Source organism: Camarhynchus parvulus, chromosome 8, assembly GCF_901933205.1.
Source record: "Camarhynchus parvulus chromosome 8, STF_HiC, whole genome shotgun sequence".
NCBI classification, from domain to species: Eukaryota; Metazoa; Chordata; class Aves; order Passeriformes; family Thraupidae; genus Camarhynchus; species Camarhynchus parvulus.
In genome coordinates, this window is record NC_044578.1 from 1,336,635 (window position 1) to 1,363,659 (window position 27,025).

The window sequence follows — 27,025 nt, forward strand, 5'->3', positions numbered from 1 at the left end:
GCGCCCCCCAGACTATCCCAGATCACTCTCCCAGATCGATCCCGGGTCACTCTCCCCGTTCCATCCCGGATCGCTCTCCCCGAACCATCCCGGATCACTCTCCCCGCTCCATCCCGGATCACTCTCCCCGTTCCATCCCGGATCGCTCCCCACGCCACCCGCCGCGAGTTCTCCCCGCACGCGTCTCCGCGGGGGAACGCGCACCGCCTTCACCGCAACTAACTCGGAGCTGCTGCCCTGGACAGCCGCGAGGACGGGTCGGGATCAGGCTCAGAGCCCCGCGCCTCTCTGCATCCCCGTCCCGCATCCCCGTCCCGCGTCCCGGTGCCGCACGTGGGCTCACCTTGTTGGATGCCATCTCGCTGACGGAGCGGTAGGTTTGGATGGTCTCCAGCTGATCCAGGCACCAGTCGAGCTCCTCCAGCGTCTCCATGGCCAGCTTCTGGTAGGGCTCCTCTGCGAAGAGGCACACGGACATGTAGTCGGGCTGGCGCTGCGGCCGCCTCTCCATGGCGGGGCCGCCCGAGCTGCCGCCAGCGCTGCCGGAGGTGCCGCTCCGCTCCCTCATCACGCGGCCGCCGCTGCGCTGCCCCGGCCGCCGCCAGCGAGTCCCCGCCCGCCGCCGGCCCCGGCCCCGGCCCCCGCCCCGGCCCGCCCCGGCCCGGCCCCCGCCGCTCGGGGGAACCGAGCGCCCCCCGGGCAGGGCAGGGCTGTGGCTCGGGGAGCGTCATCGCGGCCCCCCCGCCCCGGCTGCTGCGGGGATCGGCCTCCCCCGCCGCCCGCGGGATGCTGCTCCTGCTCCTGAGCCAGCCCCGCTCCCCGCAGCAGCCACAGCCTGCTCCCCGACAGCCCTGAACCCCAAGAGTTCTCCTCTCCAGCAGCCCTGCTCTCGAACAGCCCTGCTCCCCATTAGCCCTGCTCTCCAAGAGTTCTCCTCCCCAGCAGCCCTGCTCTCCAAGAGTTCTGCTCCCCACATCCACCAGCTCTGCTCCCCAACCCCTCCAGCCCTGCTCCTTAACCCCACCAAGTCCCACTCCCCACCAGCTCTGCTCCCCAGCCCTGCCTGGTCCCATTCCTCACTCCTCACTCCATTCCCCACTCCTGGCCCTGCTCCCCAGCCCTCCTGGTCCCATTCCTCACTCCTGACTCCATTCCCCACTCCTGGTCCCATTCCCCCTCCTGGTCCCATTCCCCACTCCTGGTCCCATTCCCCACTCCTGGTCCCATTCCTCACTCCTGACTCCATTCCCCACTCCTGGTCCCATTCCCCACTCCTGGTCCCATTCCTCACTCCTCACTCCATTCCCCACTCCTGGTCCCATTCCTCACTCCTGACTCCATTCCCCACTCCTGGTCCCATTCCCCACTCCTGGTCCCATTCCTCACTCCTCACTCCATTCCCCACTCCTGGTCCCATTCCCCACTCCTGGCCCTGCTCCCTGTCCCTCCAGGCTCCCGAGCTTTGCTTTGTCCCCATCAGCCCCCCCTGCTCCCCAGCAGACCCTGCACCCCAAACCCACCGTCCCTGCTCCCCGAGCTCTCCCGCCCCAGCCAGCAGGACACTCCCCAGCAGCTCTGGGGTAAAAGTTAAGGTTTCCACAAGCGGATACAGTGAATCATAAAATTTCCCCATGAATGTAACTGCTTCTCATAATCCCGATAACATATGCTCATCCCATAAATCTGTCAGAGCTGATGGATTCAGCGCTCCTACCGGCAGGTACCAGTGACATCACAGGGCAGGATTGCTCAGCCACACTCAGGAGCTGAGCTGGAGCTCCAGCCCTGTCCCCCTGCCCTCCCTGCCTCGTGTCCCTCGTGTCCCAGTGTCCCCAGGGGAAGGAGCTGCACCCCGTGCTGCTGTCTCTTCCCAAGGACAGATCCTCTCTGTCATTCACCACATCAATAAAGCAGCACTGGAGAGGGACCTTCCGTTAAATGATTGAGAATAAACAGAAAATAAACCCTGACAAAGGTAACTCAGCAATAAACCAGGCACAGACACCTTTGAAAGGTTTGGTGAATCCAAATCTTTGTGGCATTGGAAGCTAATGGGGTTTTTTCTGTGCCTGCAGAGCTCCAAACATTCAAAGTTCTCTCATTCCTGCCTAATCATAAAGCAGGTGAAAATAGCCACAATCACACAAAGCTCAGTGTATTTTCCTTTCTCCCATGAGAAATTCCTATTCCCATGGAGGGAATTTCTCCCATTCCCTCTCAGCTACTTTTTTTCCTGTAAATTAGTTGACCCAGAAGGGCTCAAATCACTTCTTGCAGAAAATGTTGGGACTGATAAAACCAGCACAGGTAAAATAAGTTTAGGAATAGGTAAAACCCCATCTCAGCCAAACTAAACCCCGCATGTTTAAATCAAATCCTGGGCTCTCCTGCTCTGAAACTCCTCCGGAAGCACAGCCACGGCATGTGTGCATTCCTGGAGGAGGAGAAGGAACAGGTTCACAGGGGCTCTGACACCAGACCCTAATTTTAGCCTTTTGGGGGATTTCCAGCCTTGCCCAGGTCTGCAGGACCCGCTGCCACTGTCACTTCACTTCCAAACTTCACCTCAGAAAGAGCCATCAGGGAATGAAGGACTCAAAACAGAAATCTGCTCTTGATATTGAAGGACTGGCATTCCCTAGAGCTGACATTCAGAATATTCCTTTACTCTGTAATGTGAGTCTTATGTAATAAAAGGAAAAAAAACAAACTAAAACAAGCAAAACTATATTAGGGATATTGAGGTGAATTAGGAAACTTGAGGGTTTAGGGGGTTTGGCTGTAAGTATTTTATATTTATTTTTGGGTTTCAGAAGATGAGCTAAATAAAGAGTGACTATTTTGCACATTCTCAATGTTCTCTGGCATTTTTAGCAGGGCGCATCAGGACCCTCCTTCCCTCGGTTTCTGCCTCCCTGCTGCATCCCTGGGAGGTTTCCTGGAGGAATCCTGGGAGCAGCAGGGATCCCTCCATGGTTTACTCACGCAGAACACTGTCACTTGCCTAAGCCTTTGCACTGAAACCATTGAGAGGCCAAGGGGTTCACGATTTAAACTCAGGTATTTTGAAGACGGCCACCTAAGATACCTCCAGTCATTTCAATAAAGTGAGAGCAAACAGCTCTTCCTAAGGATCATTTTAAGGGGAAAATGATGAGTTCTGCTGCTGTTCCAGGGCAGAAATGGATTTTAAAAAGCACCATTCACATTTTTCTTTCAGAATTTGCATTTCTCCTGACACTGGCCAGCCTGCCCACAGCTCCTTCTGGTCTTGGCACCCAGCAAGATGCAGCACCTGCATCCCTGTGCAGCTCTTCTTGGTGTTTTTGGCCTTTGACTCATCCCAATCTTTTATTTTTCACTCATTTTCTCATGTAAGCAGCCTGGGGAACCGATGCCTGCTGGGTGCTCCTCCTGCCTGCCCTCTGTGGTCACTGGGCAGTCATTTCTGAACCAGCTGCCTTTGCAGGGGCAGGAGGGACGTCACAGGCACCGCATTCCCGCTCGTTTCACGGAATCACACGGGCCAGTCCAGAAGAGTCGCTGTCCTGGCCCACAGCAGGAAGAAGGCTCAGCTCTGCCCTTCTTAGAAACTCAAAGCTGTCCCTGAAGGTACCGAGTGACGCAGTCTGAGCCCATCACCCCGGAAACCCCAACTCTTATCAAACCAGCCCTCCTTGGCTGTGTGCAGCTGCACAAACTCCCTCCGATGAACTTGGGGATATTTACCAATAAATTGTGAAAGCAGAGGCTACAGTCCCACTCCTAAGGCTAAATTTGCTTTTAAAACCAGCATGTGAAATTAAAATATACCCTCCAAGTCCCCCGTGAAATATTTTAAGATCCACAGCTACCCCAGAATAACAGCCAGATATAGAATCCATTAGGAGTAGCTCTTCTACCAATCTAAAAACTTTGTGTGGGAATGATCTTAAAATAACAAATATTTTCTGGCTTTCTTCATATTTAATGTTCATGGATACCAGAGAATGGTTTGGGTTGGGTGGGAACTTAAATCCCACCCAGTTCCACCCACGGGCAGGGACCCCTTCCACTGTCCCAGGGTGCTCCAACCCTGTCCAACCTGGCCTTGGAGAGTTCCAAGGATCCATGGGCAGCCACAGCTTCTGTGTGAAATCCATTCCAGGGCTCATATGGGACAATTCCTTCCCAGTATCCCATCTAATGCCATTCTCTGGCAGTGGGAGCCATTCCCTGCGTCCTGTCCCTCCATCCCTTGTCCCAGGTCACTCACAGCTCTCTCGGAGCCACTTGAGGCCCTGCCAGGGGCTCTCAAGAGCCTTCTCTTGTCCAGGCTGGCCACCCCCAGCTCTCCCAGCCTGGCTCCAGAGCAGAGGACAGGGATGAAGCGCCCTGGGATCCTCTCCCTGAGTGGTATCTGCTGTTGCTACAGCGACTCCCACAAACAGTAAACACAAGTTTAGATGCTCCATGAGTTGTTCTTTCCCCGAACCCAACGTGGGCGTCCCACTGACATCAGCAGAGCAACTCCCCCTGCCAGAAGCCGTCCCAAAGCCCGGCCAGTGGCTGACTTCCATCACCTTCCTGGTACAGCTGAGGCACATGGGCACTTTGCAAACACTGCTGCCATTTCGGGATTGGGGCTCCTGGAACACTTCAGGATGCATCTTCAACCATCTCACATTTCCGTTTATATTTGGGGGTTGCATAAGCCAAACCCGTAAATGACAGCGGTGCTTTGGTCATGTTTGCTGGGGTGAAATCGTTGCTGACACAGAACAGGGAAGTGAGGAACAACAACAGGAGTTTCAGTTTTTGAATCCTACCCGGTGTTTGCGCAGGAGGGCTGGGGCTGGTGGCACTCCACCAGGAACTGAGGTGACATTTCCTCACAAGACCTGAGCTGCTGCCAGTCCCTCCGAGGACAGAGGCAGCCCTCGCCTCGTGCTTCTCCACTGGCACTGGGAATGCTCCAACCTCCTGAAATGCAGCACCTTTCCAGTGCCAGGATTCTGCAAAAACTGCATTTTTGGTAGGTTTTGCCATCTGCTCCTTTGCCAGCTCTGCAAGGTGATGGAACACACGGACTCTCTCACTGCAGAGGTGACTTAGCAGCCCCTTTTTAGAGGCTTTTTCCCCACTTACTGACATTTCTGTGCTCTCTTTTTCTCACACAATTGTTTAGGTTGGAAAATCCTTCTCAGACCACCCAGTCCAACCATTCCCAGCACTGCCAAGGTCACCACTGACCCACGTCCCCAGGTGCCACATCCACAGGAATTTTAAGTCCCTTCAGGGATGGGGACTCCTGGGCAGCTGTGGCAGGACTGGAGAACCTTTCCAGGAAGGAATTTCCCCAAATATCCACCCTGAGCCTGCCCTGGCCCAGCCTGGGGCCGTTCCCTCTGCTCCTGTCCCTGTTCCCTGGAGCACAGCCCGACCCCCCCGGCTGTGCCCTCCTGGCAGGAGCTGTGCAGAGCCACACGGGCCCCTGAGCCTCCTTTGCTCCAGGCTGAGCCCCTTCCCAGCTCCCTCAGCTGCTCCAGACCCTTCCCCAGCTCTGTTCCCTGCCCTGGACATGCTCCAGCCCCTCCATGTCCTTTATGTCATGAGGGCCCCAAAAGTGACCCCAGGATTTGAGGTGTGGCCTCACCAGTGCTGGGTACAGGGGGAAAAGTGAGAGCTGCTCATCAAGATGGACTTGAGGCCTTTTTTCACTCTTGAACACTTGGAAAGTGAAAGGTTTTGGGGAGCATCCTCTTTTCTGGGAGTAGTTCAGTGTAAGGACAAGCACACACTTCACACATGTCAGAGATGGCAAGGGGGTTAATGGGACAAACTCTCACCCTTGGCTCCCCCCAAACCCCATCTGTGCCATCCTTCTCCCAGCAGAGCTCCGGCCCCTCGGGGCCTGCAGGGATCTGAGCACGAGGCCAACGTTATCTGCAGCTGCAGAGTTCCTCCCTTCACCCACAAACTGTCCCCATCACGTCCCCAAGTGCCACAGCAAGGCAGGAGGGTGGGCAGAGTCCCCAGCCTGCAGGAGGGATTGGTGGCTTTGCCCTCGACTGACGCAGGAGATGAACCGAGCCAGGAAACATTTTGAAAAGAGATCCAAATGCCAAAATTTCAAGTGGGGCTTATTTTCTCTCTCCTGATTCCCTCACAGTTCTCTCTTGTCACCTCAGTCCTGATAAATAAGAGCACTATGACTTCTTCTGGAGGGAAGTGCAAAGGCCATAAAGTCACAAGCGTTTTAAGGCCAAAACACCACATCCCAACCAGGTGAATTAGAAAACCTGGGGAGCAGTTGCAATTCCCTTTCCAGCTGCCAAAACCCTCAGCTTTCCATAATCCAGGAGGAATATCCCCAGTGGGATTGAGTTGTGAACAGATTGTCCAATCTGGTGGACAAGAAATGTTGAAGACAAATATTTGCCAACATCCTTTCAAACTCAGCTCTCCTTAACTGTTAAAGATCAAATTGTGGGCTCACTGTACTGGTAAAAGTCTCCATTTCTACTTTTGCAAGGAAAAAGAGGAATTCCTTCTATTGGATCACAACTTTCCTTGTAAACCTTGGGAATGTGGAGCTTAAGATTAAAAAAAAAACAAACCCTAAAAACACTGATAGACTGCCAAAAATTCCAAGAGGAACTTTCACATGGAAGGTTAAAAGCAGTTTCCAGCAGTTTTCCTGACTTTACTTGGTCTATCCATCCTGTTCCATGTTTACTGTGCCATAAGACATCTTCTAAGTTATTTACTCTTCATTTCATCCTAACTGCAATAAATTGGGACTATTTATAAAGTTCTTCAGTATTTGGGGCTGTCCTTCCCAGCCCAAGCTCCAGCTGCCTTTGAAGCAACAACAGCTGAGACTCGAGGTCACCAAAGTAATTTTCCAGCGATTCCAACTGATTTAATAAAATATTATCACTCTATCTAAACCTTACCTCAACAATTTAGACTCGGGATAAAATCTGTTCCTTTTAAAAGGAAAATAAATAAAAGCAGTTGCTCCCTTTTGCCTGGGAAAAGTTTTGATGCTGGATTTATTCCCAAATCCAGGGTGTACAACATGGGACTGAAATGATCCCCTAATGTTGGACAAGCTGATAAAATTCCACAAAACCTAAAGCAGACAAACATTCATAAAACCCCAAAGATGAAAATCCAAGTGTTACAGGGGGAAATGGTTCCTTCCCTCCAGGAGTGACAGGGAATTGGGTGAAGAGGGAGCAGATTTGGGAACCTGAGCTCCTCCTCCATGGCTCTTGGGCGAGATGAGGATTTTGGAGTCCTCGTGGACGTGTATGGCCAGGTGGAAATGTTTATCCTGGTGCATGGAAACGCTGCTTTAGGAAAACTCTGACAGCACAGTCCCAGACCCCCAACTGGAAGATACATTAAGGAAACAATTTTAAAAACGTCCCTAATTCCCAGGTGAAGTCATAGGACACAAGCCCAGAGTTGCAGTCATCAGAGGATCTCAAACCAGCCCACTTTTAATTATTCTCTGTTTATGACAGATTATCCCAATTGTTGTCATTACTGCAGATGACACAAAAGATTGGGGAGAGCAGGCAGATGCTGGAGTAGATCATATGGATGGCAGATGATTATTTGGGAGCTGATAAAGCTCATTAATGTCACTGAAGGCCTCATTTGCATCCCTCACTCCTTGGCTGCTCATGACTAAGAGCTCGTGTGCGGGGAAGGTGGGAGAGGGCCCCTCTGGGGAAGAGTCCATCCCAACTGATCCAGCAGCTGATCCCACCTGGGCTTGGCTGGGAACTGTGGGATCTTAACTCCTGGGGCAGGGGAGAGGGCAGGAAAAGGGAGGAGAGAGAAGAGGGAGAGGAGAAAGGCAAGGAGAAGGAAATGGAAAAGAGATGGGGAGAGAAGGAGAAAGAGCAGAATGAGAAAGAGGAGAAAATGAGAAGAAGGAGAAGAAAAAGAAGGAGAAGGAGAAAGAAGGAGAAGGACATGGAGAAGAGATGTGGAAGGAGAAGGAGAAGGAGAAGGAGAAGGAGAAGGAGAAGGAGAAGGAGAAGGAGAAGGAGAAGGAGAAGGAGAAGGAGAAGGAGAAGGAGAAGGAGAAGGAGAAGGAGAAGGAGAAGGAGAAGGAGAAGGAGAAGGAGAAGGAGAAGGAGAAGGAGAAGGAGAAGGAGAAGGAGAAGGAGAAGGAGAAGGAGAAGGAGAAGGAGAAGGAGAAGGAGAAGGAGAAGGAGAAGGGTGCTCCAAGTGATTTACCAAGGCACTCACATGGCCATGGCTCAGATAAAAGTCCCACAGATCCCTCTTGTTCCCCAAAAGAAAATGGCTATTTCACCTCCCCAACACGAGGTTCATTAGCAGGAATATCACCCCACATTAATTACTAACCAGTGTCAGAAAATGGCTATTTCAGCCCCACAACACGAGGTTCATTAGCAGGAATATTGCCCCACGTTAATTACTCCCAGTGCCTAGCATCACTCTAAAACCCCAGAGCATGTTGAGTAAAACAGGTTTATCAACAAAGGACGTGCCAGAACTTGATGGGAAAGAGCCCTGTGCAGGCTGGGAGCCGTTCACCCTTTGCCTTCCCTAATGGAGCTGTGGTTGCTCACGGATCGTGTGGACATGTTTACATATTTATCCCTCACAATGCCGAGGGAATAACTGACACCGGGTGATTTATTTGTTTAATGTATCCTGTTAGTGATTCTGAGAGCTATTTCCTTGAATTAAAGCATTGTTCTACCAGATCCAGAAAATATTCCTGTGGAAATCCTTCTGTTGGACAGATTTGGAAATTCACATGGAAAACAATCAAAGGCACAGAGCACAACCCCTGGGATTCACTTTGAATCTGCAATGAAATGTCCAAATCTTACAGCACCACCTCCCAAACTACAAGCACTGAAAAAATCCTGTAATTACAAGTTGCTTTTATAGATCTGATGCCTTGAGAAGGCTGCCCTAGAACAGAGGCTGGACAGAGCTACAGAATAAAGCAGGGATTGATTCAAAGCATCTCCTCCATGGATCCCCCTTGGGCAGCACCAGAGCCCAGCCAGGGCTGCACCCAAGATGAACCAAAATGGCCCCAAAATGCACGAGCGGGCACGGGCTCTGTCACTGGGATCAGTTCTGCTCCATTAGCACCTTGCAGTTCATTGTCCCATTCCAGCTTTAGCCCCTGCAGTCCCACCCTGCTTGTTTTTCTCTCTCCAGCCCACGGGGTTTGTGCTCCAGGGGCTGAGATTTGGATCATTTGTCCTTGGTGCCCAGCTGGAGCAGGAATTGTTTTGTCTCCCTGCTCTGTGCACAGAGCTCAGCATCCCCTCATGTGAAGCCCAGAACTGCACACTAAAGCAGCACAGAATGTGAAAAACAGAAAAGCTAAGCTCTGAGGCATCAGATCCCCCATGCACCTTCCAATATCCAGCAAATCTATGAACAGATTTTTTCCCAAGCACAAGAGCCACATGAGCACCCAAGGAACGTGTGATTGGAAAGGTGTGATTGGAAAGCAAGCTGCATCCAGCAGCACCACCCAGCCTCACTCTCTGCCATTCCCAACACGCTCCCTGCTGCAGCTCCTATGGACACTCATGCTCCCGACCCGCCGGAGCGCGGGGCTGGAATGAGGAGTGAGCAAAATCCATGGGAACCACGGAGCCACCAGCTGCACTGCCCCTCCTCCCCACCCTAATTATATCTTTTGCAAAGATAAGTGCAGATGTGCTAAGAAAGGCTCAGAGCCCCAGCGCCCGCGGAACAGGTGGAGCCACAACGCTCTTGAGCAACTCCCCAACAAATGGACGAGCCTGCCCTTCTCCCCTCATCGTATTTTTGGGACTCCAGTCCGACCAGTCACTCGAGCTGTCCCCTCTCAGGTTTCTCACACCTGCAGCCTCCCTCCGGCATGCAGGGGAGGTGGCAGGGAGAGGAAGGGCTCTTTGTTGGCTGTGGAGTGAGGCCAGCGGGTGCCCGAGCTCGGCAGGAGCTGGGGACGCTGCAGCCAGAGCGGGCACGGGCACTGCATGCAAATGAGCACAGAGTTGTCTCACAGTTATTCTTCCAACAAAAAAGGACTTTGGAAACGTAGATTTTTTTCCTCTGCTAGCCAGCGTTAACACATGAGATGGGGGCAGAAAGGCCTGGGAAGTGAAATCCCTGCGGAGAGAGGAACGGGATGAACTGGCAAAGCCACTGGCAGGGGGTCACCGAGGAGGTGGCACTGGAGGAGATCCAGCTGTGGGGGAACGAGGATGAAATCCTAACAGGGGCTCTAAAGCTCCAGGAACAATGGGGCCTGTATTCAGGCTGGGTTCAGAGATGAGAGGGGAAGATAGAGACAAAAAAATGAAGTGAAAGCTTTCCACTGCTAATTGCGAAAAATGCCAGGAAATGAATGAGCTGGACCTGCCAGGAATGATGTGGGAGACTGAAATCGGGGATGAGTGTTTGACATCAGCTACAGCCTCTGGCAAAATACAGCCAAGATTTTGGGGGGCATTTTCATTCTCTTTTCTCTTTTCCAAACAACAGGGAGCAGGAAAAAGGAACTTTTTGGTTGGATTGCTGAGGAGCCGCCTGGCATTCTAAGTTCCCTAATTAAAGACAGGTCCTTTCTGGGACACACCATTCCAGCTGCTGGGAAAACTCAGCCCCAAGAAAAACGGCTCCAGAGCTGCTGAAGACGTCATGGCAGTGATTAAACAGCACTCGCCAAGAACATCCAGGACACATCCAGGTTCAAACTGGAAGATTCTGGGAAGCAGGAGGAGATGTCTGACCAAAAGAAGGCACAGGGAATGAAAAGGTGAAGGAAAAACCTCCTGGTTGCAGGGAATGCCACAAAAATGGTTGCAAGAAGGAAGACGCCCAAGCTTCTGTCAGCACTGGGAATGAAAAGGAGAAGGGAAAACCTCCTGTCTGCAGGGAATGCCACAAAACCAAAGGGCTGCAGCATCCCAAGAAGGAAGAAGGCCCAGCTGGGAAGCAGAGGCTCCCAGCGAGGGGAGGAATTCCTGCAGTGTGACTCGGCTGGGCCAGAAGAGCAGCAGAGCCGGGCAGTCCCTCAGTGCCATAGTAGCAGTGATGTTTCTGAGTCAACAGCCCTGAGCCCTGAGCCCCGGGCCAGCTGCGGGTAACCCGAGCAGGACCCTGAGCCGCAGAAATGTCACTGTCACTGCCTGGGGGCCCAGCTGGCCTATCTTTAGCCAGCCCGAGTTAATCACCTAAGCTCCCCACACGGCAGTGGAAAGTGGCTGGGAGCTCCAAGGGGTGATCCTGGTCTATTCTCAGTACCCCGGGATGGGCTGAACCACCCTCCGGAGGTGCTGCCACTCTGCTCGCTGCTCCTCTCTGCCCCAGGCACAGGAAGGGACCCCCAGAGGTCACCTCCCACCCACAGCAGGGCCATCCCAGCTGAGCAGCAGCACCAGCAGCTGCAGGGCACTGTTGGACACCCCAGAGCCCCCCTGTCTGTCATCAGCCACCAGCAGCCTTCACCCCCAGCCTGCAGCCTGGTGTCCAGCCATTCCCAGCCCTGCCACCAGCTGCCGTGTGGGAATGCTGTGGGAAAAGGTGCCCAAGGGCTCCCTGCATACCCACCCATGGTCCCCCATGTCCCCAGGGCCAGGCCACCCTCCTTGGAGGAGGAGGAGGTGGGGCCTTTCCAACACAACTTGCCTTAGCAAGTCTGCACCCACCATTCCCAGTCTTCTTTGTTGTCTTTCATGTGTTTGGAAATAGACTCCAGAGGAAAACCTCAGTGACCTTGCACTGATGAGAAGAGTCTGACCAGTCCACAGTTCCCCTAATCTGCTCCACCCTTCTCAAAGATGCACTTTTTTCCTGTTGTCACTTTCCTAAGCACCACAATTTTCATGGGCGACTCACATTGACCTCACAGCTTTTCCAGCCTGACCCCTGTCCAATGCGGTGGGCTTGGACACCTCCACCTCCTCTAGGCTGTCCCCAACTGGCTGCTCCCTCCTTGTCCTCCATCCCTTATCTTCCCAGGCAGGCTGGGGGATGAAGACTGAGACAAAAAAACGCTGACTATTTTGGTCTTTCCCGTGCCATTACCATTAGGCTGTTTCACCCATGGATCAACACTTTTTTCTGTATTTTCTTTCCCTGCTCCATACCCCCACTGGGGTCCCCTCACCACTCACAGCTCCATCAGCCTTTGGTCAGCCCAACACATGCCCCAAGTTTTCCATGCCTCCCTTGTTCCCAGTGTTTCTCACTCTTTGCCTGCTCCTTTCTTGCATTTTGACTCTCTGAGAACCTCCTTGCTTCACTGAGTTGGCTTCCACTGGAATTCCTGATCTTCCTGCACAACAGGATGGTTTGCTCCCGAGCTTTTCTTCAAAAAGCAGCCATCATTTAAGATTGGTCTATAATTTTTAGGTGGCTGAAATGGGATGAAATGAATCTTATGACAATGACAGTCAGGAGGACAAGTGGGAGTGGAAGGCCTGGGCAGCAAACAGAGGAGCTCGTGCAGAGCCCTGGTGCTGGCCAGCCCCAGTTTGATGCCAGTTCCTGTAACCCAGCCTGGGGTGAGCAGCAGGACCTCAGCCATGGGGGCCCCCACGCTGTTTGGGAGCAGAAATTAAGCATTTCCAGGGAGCTGATCCCCAGAGGTCAGCCTGGAGCAGGAGCCAAGCCAGAGGAAGCCTGTTAGGGCAGAACTGGACAAACCTGCAGAGTCCTGACTGTACCCACCAGCACTGGCTGGGGTGGTGGATCACCACCCAGGTCATGAGAATCGGGTCACCGAGGCCACCAGCACGGGCCCACTGACTGTTGGAGGAGCCAGGATTGCCCAGCAATTAGGGCACAGCCGGTGATTGAGGTTCGTTATCTGCAGAGCTGGAGAAGCCGCGGGGTTTGGCCAGGCCTGGTGGGAATGGTGCTTCCCATCGGAGCCAGCCCTTCAGGGCCATCAGCCAGGGGCCCTGGAGTGGGCAGTGCCAACAGCATCACCCCCTCCAGGAGAGGATGGGGATGCTGCTTCTGGCAGAGGAGGGTGACATGGAAGAGGCAACAGGAGCTGGGAAAAGCACTGGGATAAGCCCAGCAACTGGATCCAAAACCAGAAGCTCTGAACTGATGGAGGGGTCGCTGTAGTTTTTCAGGGAGACCCTGGGATAGCCCCACAGACACCTTAGAAACAGACTGAAAAAGGCAGAGATGGGGCTACTCAAGTACTGCCTTTCCAAGATCTCAAATGTTGCTGGGAGTGAAGGACCTGAGCTTCAATGAGCATTGCAGAAGATGTTTCACCAGGAATCATCATTCCCACACAATAAACAACACTAACATCTCCAACAGAGCGTTAGGAACTCTTGGAAAGCAGCAGCTAATAAAAAGTCTTGCTCCTGAATTAAACCCAAAAAGCACTTTTATATCCATTGTGTGTGTTTTAATGTGTCCAATTGTACGTCAGCCCTGCAAAGCTCAGCTTTGAAGATGCTACAGGAAGAGATGAAAGCTCCAGATTCCCAAAGCTCAGCTCCACTGCACCCTTCTCATGACAATGAGCTGCAAAAACGAGGCGTGAACACCAAGAGCACCTAAAGGTGGCTGATAGAAGTTGATGAAGCTTCCCAGAGAGGTAATTTCTGATGTGGAGATAAGCCTAAAGGTTTAATCTGAAATGCTAACGAGGAAGGAAAACTGGAGACATTCTGAGGAAGGATTTCAGGAGATAGCATCTCCTGTAGGGTGGGATGGTTTTACCACAGGGCAATCCCGTTTCCCAGTGTCCTTCCCCCTGCAGGGAACAATGCAGCCGAAGTGCCACAAATCAGAGGGGTAAGTGACAGTGCTTTTATGGTGCCAAATGGAAGTAACAAAATGCAGGAAGCATCCTGTCAGATGTCACTTAGCAGCGCTATCACCGGGGAATCTGGGAACGGGATTTGCCTGCATAGTAGGAATTCCTCGGTCCTCCGAGAGGGAGAAGCAGAAATGGCAAGAGAGGTGGAATCTAATCTTGGCCTGTTGAATGAATGAAAGATTCCTCAGTTCCAACTTTATCTCAGGGTTTGGCACATTATCCTTTCACTGACCACGTCGATTCCTCCTTGCCAGGGGGATTCTTGCCTTAATCACACGACAGGAGGAGAAACAGGAAGCAAGAGAGGAATTCTCCTACTCAGGGTCTAACAGTGAGTGCAGGAGGTGGACGGTGCACACAAGGGAGGGAGCTGCAAGGAGGACACTGGGAATGATTTCGTAGGGAATGTAACACACTTTGAACGCATTGCTGAAGACAGAATTTCCAAGGTCATGATGGATTTTTACATTAAGTGAAGCCCCATCACAGCTTTGCTCCCCACAGTCCTCAAAGAGCAGCGGGAAGAGCCCAGGGAGCTGCAGGCTGGGATGGAGATGCCCACTGGTTTGGATGGGAGAGAAGCCTCCACCCAGCCCTAGAGCTGAGCCTGAGGATTCCAAATCCAATCCCAATTTCCTGCAAATCACACTGTGCACACATTGTGCTTCTGTTTCTCTAACTAAACGAGGCCAGGCTGGGTGACAGCAAGCACACTTTAGCGTGTGAGCAGAAGTGTTTTCTTCAAGCACACGTGAGTGCAGGAGTGTGAGAAAGCCCTGGAAAACTCAGGATATGATGATGCAACGACCTGGGCACCCACCTAGGATTTACCTGGGCACTGCATTATCTCACTCGCTACATGTGGGAGAGCGCTGGGGAGCTCACACGTGCGGGGAAACCAACTTGGATCCTGGAAGCAACATCCTTGTGCTAACGAGGTGCTCCACCTAAACTAATTAGCCCTGCCTTTCAACAGCCTTAATTAGGTGGGGCACCATCCTGGGCTGTTGTGGCTGGACGGCTTCCGGCTCTGGAGCTGGCTCAGCCGCAGCCCGGCCGAGGATTCCTACTGAGGGTTCCCACCGGGATCTGGCTGTGCTGGAGAGGGGCTCTGCTTGTGCCAGCCCCCGGGCTCTCCCCGTCCCAAACTCCTCCATCCTCACATCTGTGCACAAACACCTCCTGCACCCCTGCAGGCGCCCCAAAACCTCCTCCTCTGAAACCTCGAGCTGACTTTCACAAGAGGCCCACGGCACGGAAGGAACTCCCCAGCCAGACCACACAGCAACGATCTCTGCTCAACCAGAGGAAAAAACAACCCCAGAGTCTGAGAGATGCACAGGATTAACTGTGCTCTGTGTCACCGTTTCACAAGAGTTTGGCAAACCACGGGCAGAAAGGTCCTCGCTTGGATCGGCCCCCAAATCCAGGTGCTGCTTTCGTCCCCAGACCCATCTGGAGCCATTAAATCAGGTTTTAACCTGGACATAATAAAACTTCTGGTCTAAAGAGCCTGTCAAGAGTGAAAGTCCTTTGTGGTGAAATAAATGCTGGAGTAAGAAATCGAGGAGGAACCTCAGGGAAGAATCCTGGAAGTTCAAAGCACAGTCCTGGATCTACCTGAAAAGCTCCACTTGGCCACTGGCATTGGATGCAAAGATGAAGTTTATTAATAATCCTTAGCTCTTCATGAGGAAAATTATTCAGAAATGTTATAAACAAGGGGCAGAGCAAAGCTGCCCACGTCACCTGAACCATGTAGAACAGGCCACTGGTAAAATGTTAGACCTGCTCAAATCAGGTTCCTTGGCTCCTGGAAAGGTTAAAAGGTCACAATTTAACACTAAATTTGCCTCCATTTCCTCTCAATTTAATTTCCTGATGTTTCTCAATATGAAAGTTAAGAACGTGGTTTCAGGAAGGATCCCACCTATAATCCATAGGAATTCTTTATGACACACAACACCCTTTGTGTCCCCATGCCTTGCTCGAGCCATGGAAAGACAGGACACAAAGTCACCCCTTACATTCTGAATGAGCATTTCCATGATATTAATTATGAAATATAACGAAATGGTGGTTTTTTCATGGCTAAATGTAATTACTTGAAAGCATTATCCTTTAGGATGGCAGCTTAAAAACCTGCTTCGGTTTGGAATTTTAATCTGTTTTCCTCCAATAGGTATTTTATGTACCCAAGGGGAAACGTCAACTCCGCTGATTCACCTCAGCTGAACTTTGTGCCCTTGGTTTGCCTCTCACCGAAATGCCTGGGACTGTCATCCCCCAGCTGAAATCCAGGGATGTCTGCAGGGAGCAGAGTCACCCAAGAATGCAGAATGTTGCAAAAAATGGCCTGTTTGGAGCGATTGGGATGCGGAGTGAAGCCGTGAGTCAGCGCTATCGGCAGATCTGCGATTGCAGCGTGGGACACGGCGAGCCCGGGGAGCAGAACCAGCACACAGAGCTTGGACAGCCTCAACTTCCTAATCCACAATCCTCCAGCTTTTAAAAACGTAGGATATTTCACATGTCAGCTGGGTGGTGGCTCCCCAAAACAGCCAGGTTTTGTCCACCCGCACACCATAACTCTGATTTTGGGGTGAGCCTCAAGCCCCAGACTCAAACTCCTCAGTGGCTGAGAGCAGAGCTGAAACTTCCCCGTGCTAATCCTGGGTATTCATCTCCCTCCTGCACAGCTCGTGACTCACTGGCCTTTCTGTTTCCCCAAGTGCACGTAGAACTTTTGGAATAATGTGCTGAAAATCACGGAGTGAGTCCCACGGGGAGCAGGGTGGGGAGGAAGAGGGAGATGGCAGGAGCCTACAGAGCAGCATCATTTGTTTTGACAGCTTTTAATGTTCCATATTAAACCCTGCACGTGCTCATCTCCACCTGGGAGCTGAGGCCAGCACACCCTGGCTGTTTAAAAGGTGTGTTTGGGACATGGCACCACATTTCCCCTGAAATTACCAGGGAAACAACATCAGATTCATTCCCTGGTTATCCATAATCAGAATTTGATATTATAGAACACCACATATTAATTTATTTGTAAGTTTTTTTCTAGATCTGGACTATTTTAGCCAAATTCTGAGTCCTGTATGACAACATTTCTTAAACCTGGGGTCAGTCCTGACCCAAATCAGGTTTTTTACACCACAGAGATGCCTGGAAGGGGCAGATGGGGACAAACGTGACCCAGTAATGACAGGCAGACTTAAAAGTGTAACCACTCCCCAAATGGCTGCAGCTAGCAGAGCTGAGAACAGCCTTTCACTCTCAAAAACCATTTCATTAAAGCCCTCAAAATACATTGATTTAAGCACCTCAATCTGAGTTCAAAGAAATCAAAATGTCAGCACTAAAAGCACCTCTTATTAACAATTACAGTTCAAATATCAGATTGAATGGACGTGGAAATGGAAATGTTCCTCACTGAAGGTCAGCTATGGCTCAGCCTGCTGGGGATTATTCCAGGGCTTACTTTTCCTGCTCTAAGTTTTATACTCTGAGGCATTTTCCAGAATTTCTTACATTTAGCAGCATAAGAGGCGCCTGGTGTCAGACTTGGCCAAGGTCTCTGTGCTGTCACTCACACTGTCAGGAATTCTGTGCAGGAAATTCAGCACAATTCCCAGAGTTTTGGTGGATTTCAGGCTGATTTCAGCACGTGACTCCCCACTCGAGGCAATGTGCAGCAGGAGCTGTTCTAGCAGCACTCAGAGTCACATTTGGAAGTGTCACAAAAGAGGGAGCAGCTGCTGCTGGAAAATGTGGTGTGAGCAGCATCTCTGCCTGGGTCACTCCTTCCTGACCTAGAGAGAGTGAGGAGCAGCTTTTTGGCTTCTACCTGTACAGATGATCCCACTGGAAGGGGATGGAAATGTTGAAAAGTTGCGTGCAGTAGAGTTGAAACCCAGGAAGCTGCAACAGGAAATTTGGGAAATACCCTGCCCAAAGAGCTGGAATTCAGGTGGAGGCCCAGCAGCATTTGAGGAGGAGCCACGTGGGGATCCTGTCCTATGAAGTCTAAACCAGAAACACTCCAGTTCAACTGGAAACTTCTCCCTGGAGCTCTCTTCTCCAAGAGGATCTTTGGGAAGAAAAGGGAGGAAAGCATTTCACAGCTGTCAAATGCCAGCAAAGTCCATTTCCAACAAACCCTGCACTTGTGTGTGTTTATTCTTGGAATTCTCTTAGCAGGACTGGCCCCACGCTGTGCTCAGTGACAATCCCCACAGAACAGACGCTATCCCACATCCTCTTGGGCTGTCCCAGGCCAGCACAAACGCTCCCAGCATGGATCCAAACGTCCTGTTCTCGAGTCAGCTACAGCAGGGACACGATTTTGGGTCACTTCTTGTAAAATCTGTACAGGGAATGAGGTGGGGAGGGAGAGAAGAGGCTCAGGAAAACAGGCTGGCTTTTCCACTTCCCAGAACTCTCCCCTGGCTTTTTCAGAGAGCACAAAGATTGCTCTGATCAACTCCTGCTTTTGCCAGCCTAATATCTGGTATTTAAAGAAAAAGACATTGCTTGTAAAATGTGACATTTCAGAAGCATTTTGGTATGAAGTGCTAAGCCTGACAAACCTCCCTAAACACAGGCTTGAGGCACGAAAGGTCTGACTGGATTGGACCCACTTGGAATGGAAACATTGGGGTGTCTGGAATATGCTCCAGGGGACCTGGCAAGCTGCAGCCAGAGCCTCTCTCCAAGTGCTTGGAACCTGCAGCCTTTGAGGTCCAGGGAAAAAGTCTGTTTCAGAAAGCTTTTGAAGAGTGTGAAGGTGTGGTGGAGGAGTTTAGCATGCACAGATGATTAATTTGCTCCTGGAAAGGGAGATTTCTGACAGCAGGATATTTATACTGGAATATCTACATTAAAATGCACAGTCCCTTTAAAATTCAATTTAACCATGGAGTTCCTTAGCACTGAATAATGATCTTGGCTCCCAGCAAACCTTGGGTCAGATCCTGCTCCTGGCTCATGTTTGTCACCTCCAGAGGCACAGTCCTGATTACAAAATCAAAAGATATTAGTTGTCAAATCAACACCCTGCAGGATTTTGGAGGGGTTTCTTTAATTCTGAATTCCTACAACGATTCTGTGCTCCAACGCACAGCAAAGCCAATCAATGCTACCTTTGGATGTGAGAACATATCCTACAGGGAGAGGTGTATGTAAATAGTTTTTAAAGGCTACTGCTTAAAACATTTAAATGTTGGTAATCATACATATTTACAGTGAACTCAATGAACTTTAAATAAACTGACAGGTTTGATTAATAACCATAAATAATTAGCAGCTGTTTCCTTTCTGTCAAAAAAGGTATTGCAATTATAGCATCCTTAAGGCTGTCATTTACAGGCACTTCTTGGAGCAAATATTACAATGAAATGTTTCATTAACTCTTAGTGTAACATTCCTCCCCGCTTGCACAATGATGGTTACATTAATTAGCACACCTTGCTTGGCTACAGAAATCATTTTTAGTTCATCAGGAGATGAAACTGGTGATAAAAGCAGAACATTTCTGGGTGATTTGAACATCGAAATGATCAATATGTTCTTTATTCAGTGTCACTGTTTGGCAACTGTTGAGCGTGAATCAGAATGGATGCAATTCCATATGGAATAGAGGGAAAAGTTCCAGACCAACCCTTTGCTTCCTCTTTTAATTCTACCTTGATTTTTAAAGCTCTAAAGGTTTTAATCTATGTAATTGTTATTTTGTAATTGTAGAGTTAAGTTTGGTGAGCAGACTGTTCCTACAGAGGACAGCAAATTCCAATTCTGCCCTTCAGGAACAGCCCTTTCCCCTCTTTATATTCCCCTCCAACCTGGAACCAACCCCTGTTCCCACCAAGACTAAGAAATAAAAAAAATATTTGGGAATTCCTGCCTGACTACAGACCAAAGGATTTGGCTGCTGAGAATCAGAACACAACGTTCCAAACACTTTTTATACACAAGAAGAAAGCAACTTGCACTGGGAATCAGGTCCTGCAGGAGGACCAAGGTTTGGCCTTTGGGGCTGGCTGTGGGATTTGAGCAGTGCATTCCCCTGGGAATGTCTCCACAGGGATTCTGGATGCAGCTTCTCCCATGGTGTGTCCAGGACAGAATGCTCTGCACTGAGAAACTTCCCCAGAGCTGTGGGGCTGAGCTGCTGCGGGGGGCTTTGGGGAGGCCACTGCAACTCCAGCGCCTGGAATGCTGTGACATGGAAGCGGAAAGGACTCAACCAGCGGGACAATGTTCATCCCCCAGGCACGCACACACTGTGCCCTGCGACCTAAAAAAATAACCCGGCCTGCCAGAGGTTTGGTTTGGGTGGTTTTGTTTGGTTTGGGCTGTTTTTCCCTCTGATCCAGGACACAGCTCTCATTCTCATCTGGAACTGATTCAGGGTGCCGAGGAGTGCGCTGTCAAAACCTCCCCCAGCAGCCCTGATGGTTGTGTGCAGCAAACAAAGGAGACACAGATTTTATCAGCGCTGATATCAGCGATGGCAGAGCCCAATTGTCTCCGCAGGGCCCTTGCACAATGCAGCGGAACGGGAGCTGGGAACGGGACCTGACCTGGCCCCAAAGAGCAGAGGGAGCCGGGGACACAACGGGACCGGACCTGGCCCCAAAGAGCAGAGCCAGCCAGGGACACAACGGGACCGGACCTGGCCCCAAAGAGCAGAGGGAGCCGGGGACACAACGGGACCGGACCTGGCCCCAAAGAGCAGAGGGAGCCGGGAACACAACGGGACCGGACCTGGCCCCAAAGAGCAGAGGGAGCAGGGGACACAACGGGACCGGACCTGGCCCCAAAGAGCAGAGCCAGCCAGGGACACAACGGAACCTGATCTGGCCCCAAAGAGCAGAGGGAGCCGGGGACACAACGGGACCGGACCTGGCCCTAAAGAGCAGAGGGAGCCAGGGACACAACGGGACCTGACCTGGCCCTAAAGAGCAGAGGGAGCCAGGGACACAACGGAACCTGATCTGGCCCTAAAGAGCAGAGCCAGCCAGGGACACAACAGGACCGTGCCACCCCGAAGTCCCTTCCCCAGTGCTGTGGGAGCTGGGAACGGGTCCGGACCTGGCCCCAAAGAGCAGAGCCAGCCAGGGACACAACAGGACCGCGCCACCCCCGAGGTCCCTCCCCCGCCACCGCGGGGCTGCAGCTGCCCGGGTCACTCGGAACGAAGGCACCCATCAGATAAAGCCCTTTGATAGCCCGGCTGGATCGATGGTTTATCCTACCTAGCTGAGCGTGGGCTCATCAGAGAAATGCCAACCTGACCAACACCCCAGAGGTTTGGCTCCATGACCTCTCCAAAATGCATCGCTGCTGCTGTTAGAGCAGCCCTGCTGCTCCTGGCAAGGCAGAGCTGCTCCCTGGCTGCCTGAGGATGCCATCTCCCACTAATGCCTTAGGATTTAGCTTTTATGGGTTTTCTATTTTTAGCTTTTTTTAAAAAAATATTTTTCAGATCCTGTGCTGCTTTAGCACTCTAAAGCTCCACAGCCTTTCAGCTGCTGTTCTCCCATTTTATTCAGAAAAAAACATTCCTGTCTAGGCCTGAAACTCGAGGACCCCTCACTGTCTCAGGCCCAGTGAATTGGGGGGAGCAAACTGAGAGCAAATGACTTCATTAGCTGAAGCTGTAAGTGGAGGATTAACCCCGATATATAAATGGACCAAACTTATAAAAGTGGGAAAAATTGGTGACCATCGCCCATCTTGGTTGGGTGTAGCCCTCAGAGGATTCTGACTGCCCAAGGTGTGCCTGTTGAAGGCCTTCAATAAATACCTGCTTTTATTCTCTCGATTTTCTCTAGCCTCTGTTTCAGGTAGCCACTCCAAGGCACCACCAGCCCTCGGGAGCCTGTCCAGAGCCATTCCTGATGGCAAAAGGGAGCAGAGCTGCCTCCAGCCCTGGGTACCTCTGAATGGCTGTCCCGGGCGGGCTGGGGAATGCTCAGGGAGTCCCGCACACCCGGGGCTGCAGGAGGCAGCTGGCCCCGCGGAGTGACAGGCTCCTGATGGCAGCAGCACGTGGAGCATCTTCATGTGACATCCACAGGTGGGGCGGAGGGGAAAACAGTTTTTATCCGTTGCTATGGAGTCATGATTAGCTTGTGTGTCTTCAGAGCCTGCCGAGGAGAAATGAAGGCTATTTTCTTATATAGATGTCATGAAATCAATCCTGGCAGAATTTCGGGAGTCAAAGGCTAAGCAGGTTTGCCTGAGTGCCTCCTGTCACTTGATACACAAATAAATCTAGCCAGGGGACCCGAAACAAGTGTCACTTGTCAGCCAGAGCCGGGCACAAAAATGACTTTTTAGTCTCGTTTGGAGCTGTTTATGCACACAGCAACACAACAAACGTGCGTTCAATAAAACACAGAAATTATCCTCACCCAAAATGAGCCTTAGAAAATGAAGCAAAAAAAACCACCCTTATTGCAAAAGGTGACTTCAGAAGAAACTTTTCCCTTATTCTCTCCAAATGCTAAAAGCAAACCTGATGTTCTTCTTTTAAAATGTGTCTGCCTCTAGCTCTTTGGCACAGGTTTGCTGCTGGGAGGGCCGGCAATCTATTTAATGACTGCATTGACGTCAATAGCATAACTGAAATACTTACTATAAGATGCATGAGTCCAACTTTCGGGGGGTGTGTTCGAGGCAGGCGGGCGCAACACGCGGAACGGACTCCCGGCAGGAATGAACTCCCCCTGGAGAGCCGGGAAGAGCCTCGGGATGGCCGGAGCCGCCTCAGCCCCGCTCGGAAATTCGCCTTGAGACGCTCTTTTAACCTGACGAGCGGCAAGAATCGCTTCAGCGCTCACCAGCCCGCGTTCAGGCGCGTCATTAAGCTCATTATCTACCTGATTTCTCACACGGTTTTGGTTAGTTTCTGAATGATCTGCATCCTTTAAAAATAATATCTGTAGGTGCTCACAAGCCTCCATTGTGCACGCAGGCAGTGACTCTGCGGCTCAGCTGCTCAGGAACTCGTGGTTCCTCTGCACTCCCGTAAAAGCCCAAAGCACCACAGCCATTTGACCTTTACAGTCGCTCTCCAAATCAAAAGGTCAAATCTTCAGCCAAACTCCCGGCAAAGAAACAGAATTTCAACGTGAATCCACTACTCCGTGGGTGCCCAGAGCCATTCTGCACGTGCCAAGCAGAGCAGGATGGCGCAAGAGCAGCAGCTCCGTGCTAATTACTGGGGATCCAGAGATATTTGTAACCCAGAGCTCAATTGGATGCACAAGGCTCCCTAGCTCCTACGAAAACTTGGGGCTGTCAGCAGCACGAGCATTATCCAGTCTTTGTTTATGCTTTACACAAAGGATCGTGCACGAGTCTGTGTACGTCCTACACCCACAGGAAAAATGAAAGAGTACGAGTTTGGAGGTCGTGTAAAGGCATGTGAGAAGAGCAGACAAACGTGCCAAGGTACAGGAAAGCAGAGCTAAGGCACAAGGAAGAAAAACACCGACCCTTCCCTCCCATCCCCAGAGAGGAATTTGAACAAAGCTTTAATCCCCTGAGCCCTGAAATACTGCAGGTGACATATCCCAAAGGGCAGCAGCCTGCAAGCCTGGGGCTGCGGCAGAACAGCAACGTTGTGCCATTAATTGTGAGGAGAACTGCCTATCACTAATTGTGAGAACTGCCCATCATTAATTGTGAGGACTGCCTATCATTAATTGTGAGGAGAACTGTCATTAGAGAGTGCTGAGAGTATCCAAGGGGAGCCTTGAGAAGAGTCTCTGCAAACCCCCCACAGTCAGGGAAAAACTCGGTGCTGTTCGATCCACAGCTCTGTGCTTTGCTCCTGTCACCACTGGCGACATTAATGTGGCAGTGGCTCAAACAGGAATGGGAAAACACTGCCCATCCCAGGACTGATGGTGTGGGAACAAAACAGGCTGGGAAAAGTTTGTACCGAATTTGTGGAAGAATGAGAGGCTTGGACTGTGAAAGGTGATTTAATTCTGAGGGAATAAGGGTTACTGAAGGGAATAAACATGGAAGAAAGAACAAAACCAAGCAGGAAAAGCCAGACTTGTTGCTGGTTAAAGGTGTTATTGGTTGAATCATTGGGTAGGAGCTGCAGACCTTTCACTGGGGCCAGGGAGGGGAGAGCTGGAGGGAGAAGGGAAGGCTCTGATCGATTCCTGAGCCCAAGGTGGCACAAAGGTCACCAAGAGTAACTGGGGCAGAGGCCACACTCAGCAGAAACAAAGGGGGACAGGAGAAAGAAACCTCAGGAGAAAGAGCCCTCAGGGACACTGTGACACTGTGTCTCTCATTGTTCCTGTAACCCAGAGCTGGCTGAGCCCTGGCCCTGCACAGCTGCTGGGGATGCCACACACCACAGGAACCCCACAGCACTCCCACCATCCTGCCCAGCTCATTAAGGACTGATGGACTTTTGCTATGGCTTTGTATTTCCATGTTATGGTTTCTCAGTTAATTCATAAAAGTGATTTTGTGCGTTCCTGTGAGCTGCAGTTATAACAAAATAACAGGAAAAATCTGCCAGATTTACTTCAGCTGATACCAAGGACAAAACACAGGATGTTCAATCCATATTGCCCTTCCTTCTCTGGCTGTGCTTGCAAGGTTAAGAAAGCTCTGAAATACACAGTGACACCAGCAGTGCCTTTCAAAGCCCTTTGTCCCGGGAAAAACCCGGCCAAAAGTTTCTCTGCTTAAAGAAAATGAAAGCAAAAAAGAATTTCCTCATTTCACCACAGCTCATTTATTCCACCACGGGCCGGGGTCCTCAGTGATGCAACACCAGCAACAGATTTGGCTGTTGTTGCTTGGAAAATCCTGGAATATTCCAGCTGGAGTAAATAGCTGGCGTGTATTCCTTGCAGTGCAAATGCTGGATGTAATTTGCCTCCCTCCAGGGTAATTTTATTAATGCAGCCTCGTTTGCTTTAAGCCCTGAGTTCTGTATTTCTCAGAACAGGATATAAATCACCCCATTAGTGACAAATCAAAGGAGACATCCACAAGATGCTCACAGTGATGTCAGTGGGTTGTGGTAAAGCCGTGAATCAACAGGTGACACTGGAGGGTTAAAATCAAATTCCAAGCTTCAACAAATCTTGTGAATCTAAAGCCAGTCCATTCCAAATACAGTCTTTTATCTAGAGAGATGTGAAGCAGCCTGGTCCCAATCCAAACATGACTGCTTCCTTCTGCAAAACCTTCAGGAAAAACACTCTGCATCCTCCCAGCCGCTGGCACAGAACTGGAAGGGTTCTCATAGGAAAACCTCTCCTTCAGTTCATCATTTCCAGAACAGAAGCCATCAACAGGGGAAAAAAAAGGTGCAAACACTGAAAAATTTCCTTAAAAAATCTCTGTTCTTGCTGAATTAAATGGAAACTTCCTTAGAAAGTCAAGGGTTGTGATTGTTTTCTGCTGCCTGGAAAGGAAGTCAGTGTGACAGTGGCTGTGAAGAGGCAGAGGAAGGCAATGACCTGAATTTAACCAAGAAACCCAGGGTTTTCTACCAATAATGCCAATATTGGCTGGTTTATGTAGGAAATCATACAGTTTCCTATTAATCTCAGAAATGCATCTCCTTCTTATCTACAAAGTGTTACAATTTACCACTGCTGCAATGATCCAACTCACTTTTTAAAATTTTACTTGAAGATTTCACCTAAAAGCAGCTAAGATTCATGGTTAAAAACCTATTTACTTGAGGGGCCACAAATCCAACCTTTACAAGGTAACACAACACTTGCTCTACAGTTCTGTGTGTCAAACACTTCGTTACTAAAGGAGTTTTCATATATTCCCAGCATTAGAAGCTTGGATCAGCTAAAAAGTGCCAAGTGTCCTACAGCTCTCGTTGGAAATAGTGTAGAAAAATATCCCCAAAGTGTTAAAAAGTTGAGAGCAACTTTTTCCACAGAAAGTGTTAAGAAAGCAAACCTAAAAATTCCTGGAAGGGCATTCTCTTCCCATTATTAGATTGTCTAACTTACATAAACAGATCCATTGAAGGCCTAGGAAATTTTCCATGGGTTTTTTGGTTTTTTTTTTTACACAGGCACAAATTCAAAGCTTTGCTAGACCCAGCCTTAGATCAGGTGATGAGTTGCATTCCTGCTGGCTGTGACAGAAAGGGAAGGAGTTTAAGATTGTGATGTCCAGTTTTGTTTTTGAATCAGAGGTTTCCATCTCCCATTAACAAGTTTGGAGGAACCTAACCTGGAAGTGTCCAGCACTCTGTGTGTCCCCTGAGAATAAATAACACACAGCAGGAGAGGAAATGATAGTTATCCAGGCTTCACATGCTGTGAAAATTAAGCTTTATTAGTCCCTCCAAGCATGTAATTATTGGAAGGGCTGAGATTAAACCTTACAAATGTGCACTGATCCAAATCTTATCTCCTCTCCGGAGCAACCTTTGAATTAGTGCACGTAGGGCCAGCTCTGATCCTGAGCAGGGTTCTACAGACCCTCAGCCTGGCTAAACCCAGGTGTCAAAGCAACTAAACCTGTCCTAAGTAATCAGCTTCTGCTGCTCACCCTCGTCCTTCCCCCTGCCTGAGCAGCCCTCACGGGGCTGCCCACCCCACCTTGCCCTGGCACCCCCTTCCCAGCAGGAAGCCAAGGAAGTCTCACCCAGGAAAGGTTTGAGTACACAGATCACATGGAGACAAACTGAAATAAACAGAATAAAAAAAAGACCCAGCTGTGCCTGAGCCTGTTCAATGCTCGTGGGCTGGGGCTTGTCCAGGCCTGTGCTCACAGGGACTCACATGAACAGCAGCCACTGTGGCCATGACTATCAAACCAAAATCATGTTCATCTCCTGTGCTAATGCACCAGCAGAAACCCCAAACCAAACGATTAAAATAACAATATTTGGAGCCTGGTAGCTCTCTCCTGTGAGTCCTGCAGGAGGAACTCAGACCTGTACCGGGGAGGAGGCAGGAGAGCAGCTGTGAGCAGAACTGGGCAATAAATGTTGTGTGCCCTTGGCCTGGCAGCCCACCCCCAAATCCCACACGTACCTTGCAGGTTCACTCTGGAGACAGGCGGCTGACTCGTGACTGGAGATCTCCTAAGAGGGAACAAGAATTCTCTGTCAGGAGGTGGGATTTTATCTTTCCAAACCCTGCCAGCTCCCCCAGCTAAAAATCTATTTCT

The 27,025-nt window shown here is 50.5% G+C and overlaps 1 protein-coding gene across 3 annotated transcripts in view; it reads right to left on the reverse strand.

Annotated features, from left to right (window-relative positions):
* Positions 1–27,025, reverse strand: part of PDE4B (phosphodiesterase 4B) — a 171,585-nt gene that overhangs the window by 25,937 nt on the left and 118,623 nt on the right. For all 3 annotated transcript variants that reach the window (XM_030953133.1, XM_030953134.1, XM_030953135.1), the window contains 2 exons: positions 26,890–26,939; positions 344–456 (listed from right to left, as the gene is read on the reverse strand). In XM_030953133.1, the coding sequence (XP_030808993.1) occupies positions 344–456; positions 26,890–26,939 (163 nt within the window). The remainder of the gene's footprint in view (positions 1–343; positions 457–26,889; positions 26,940–27,025) is intronic.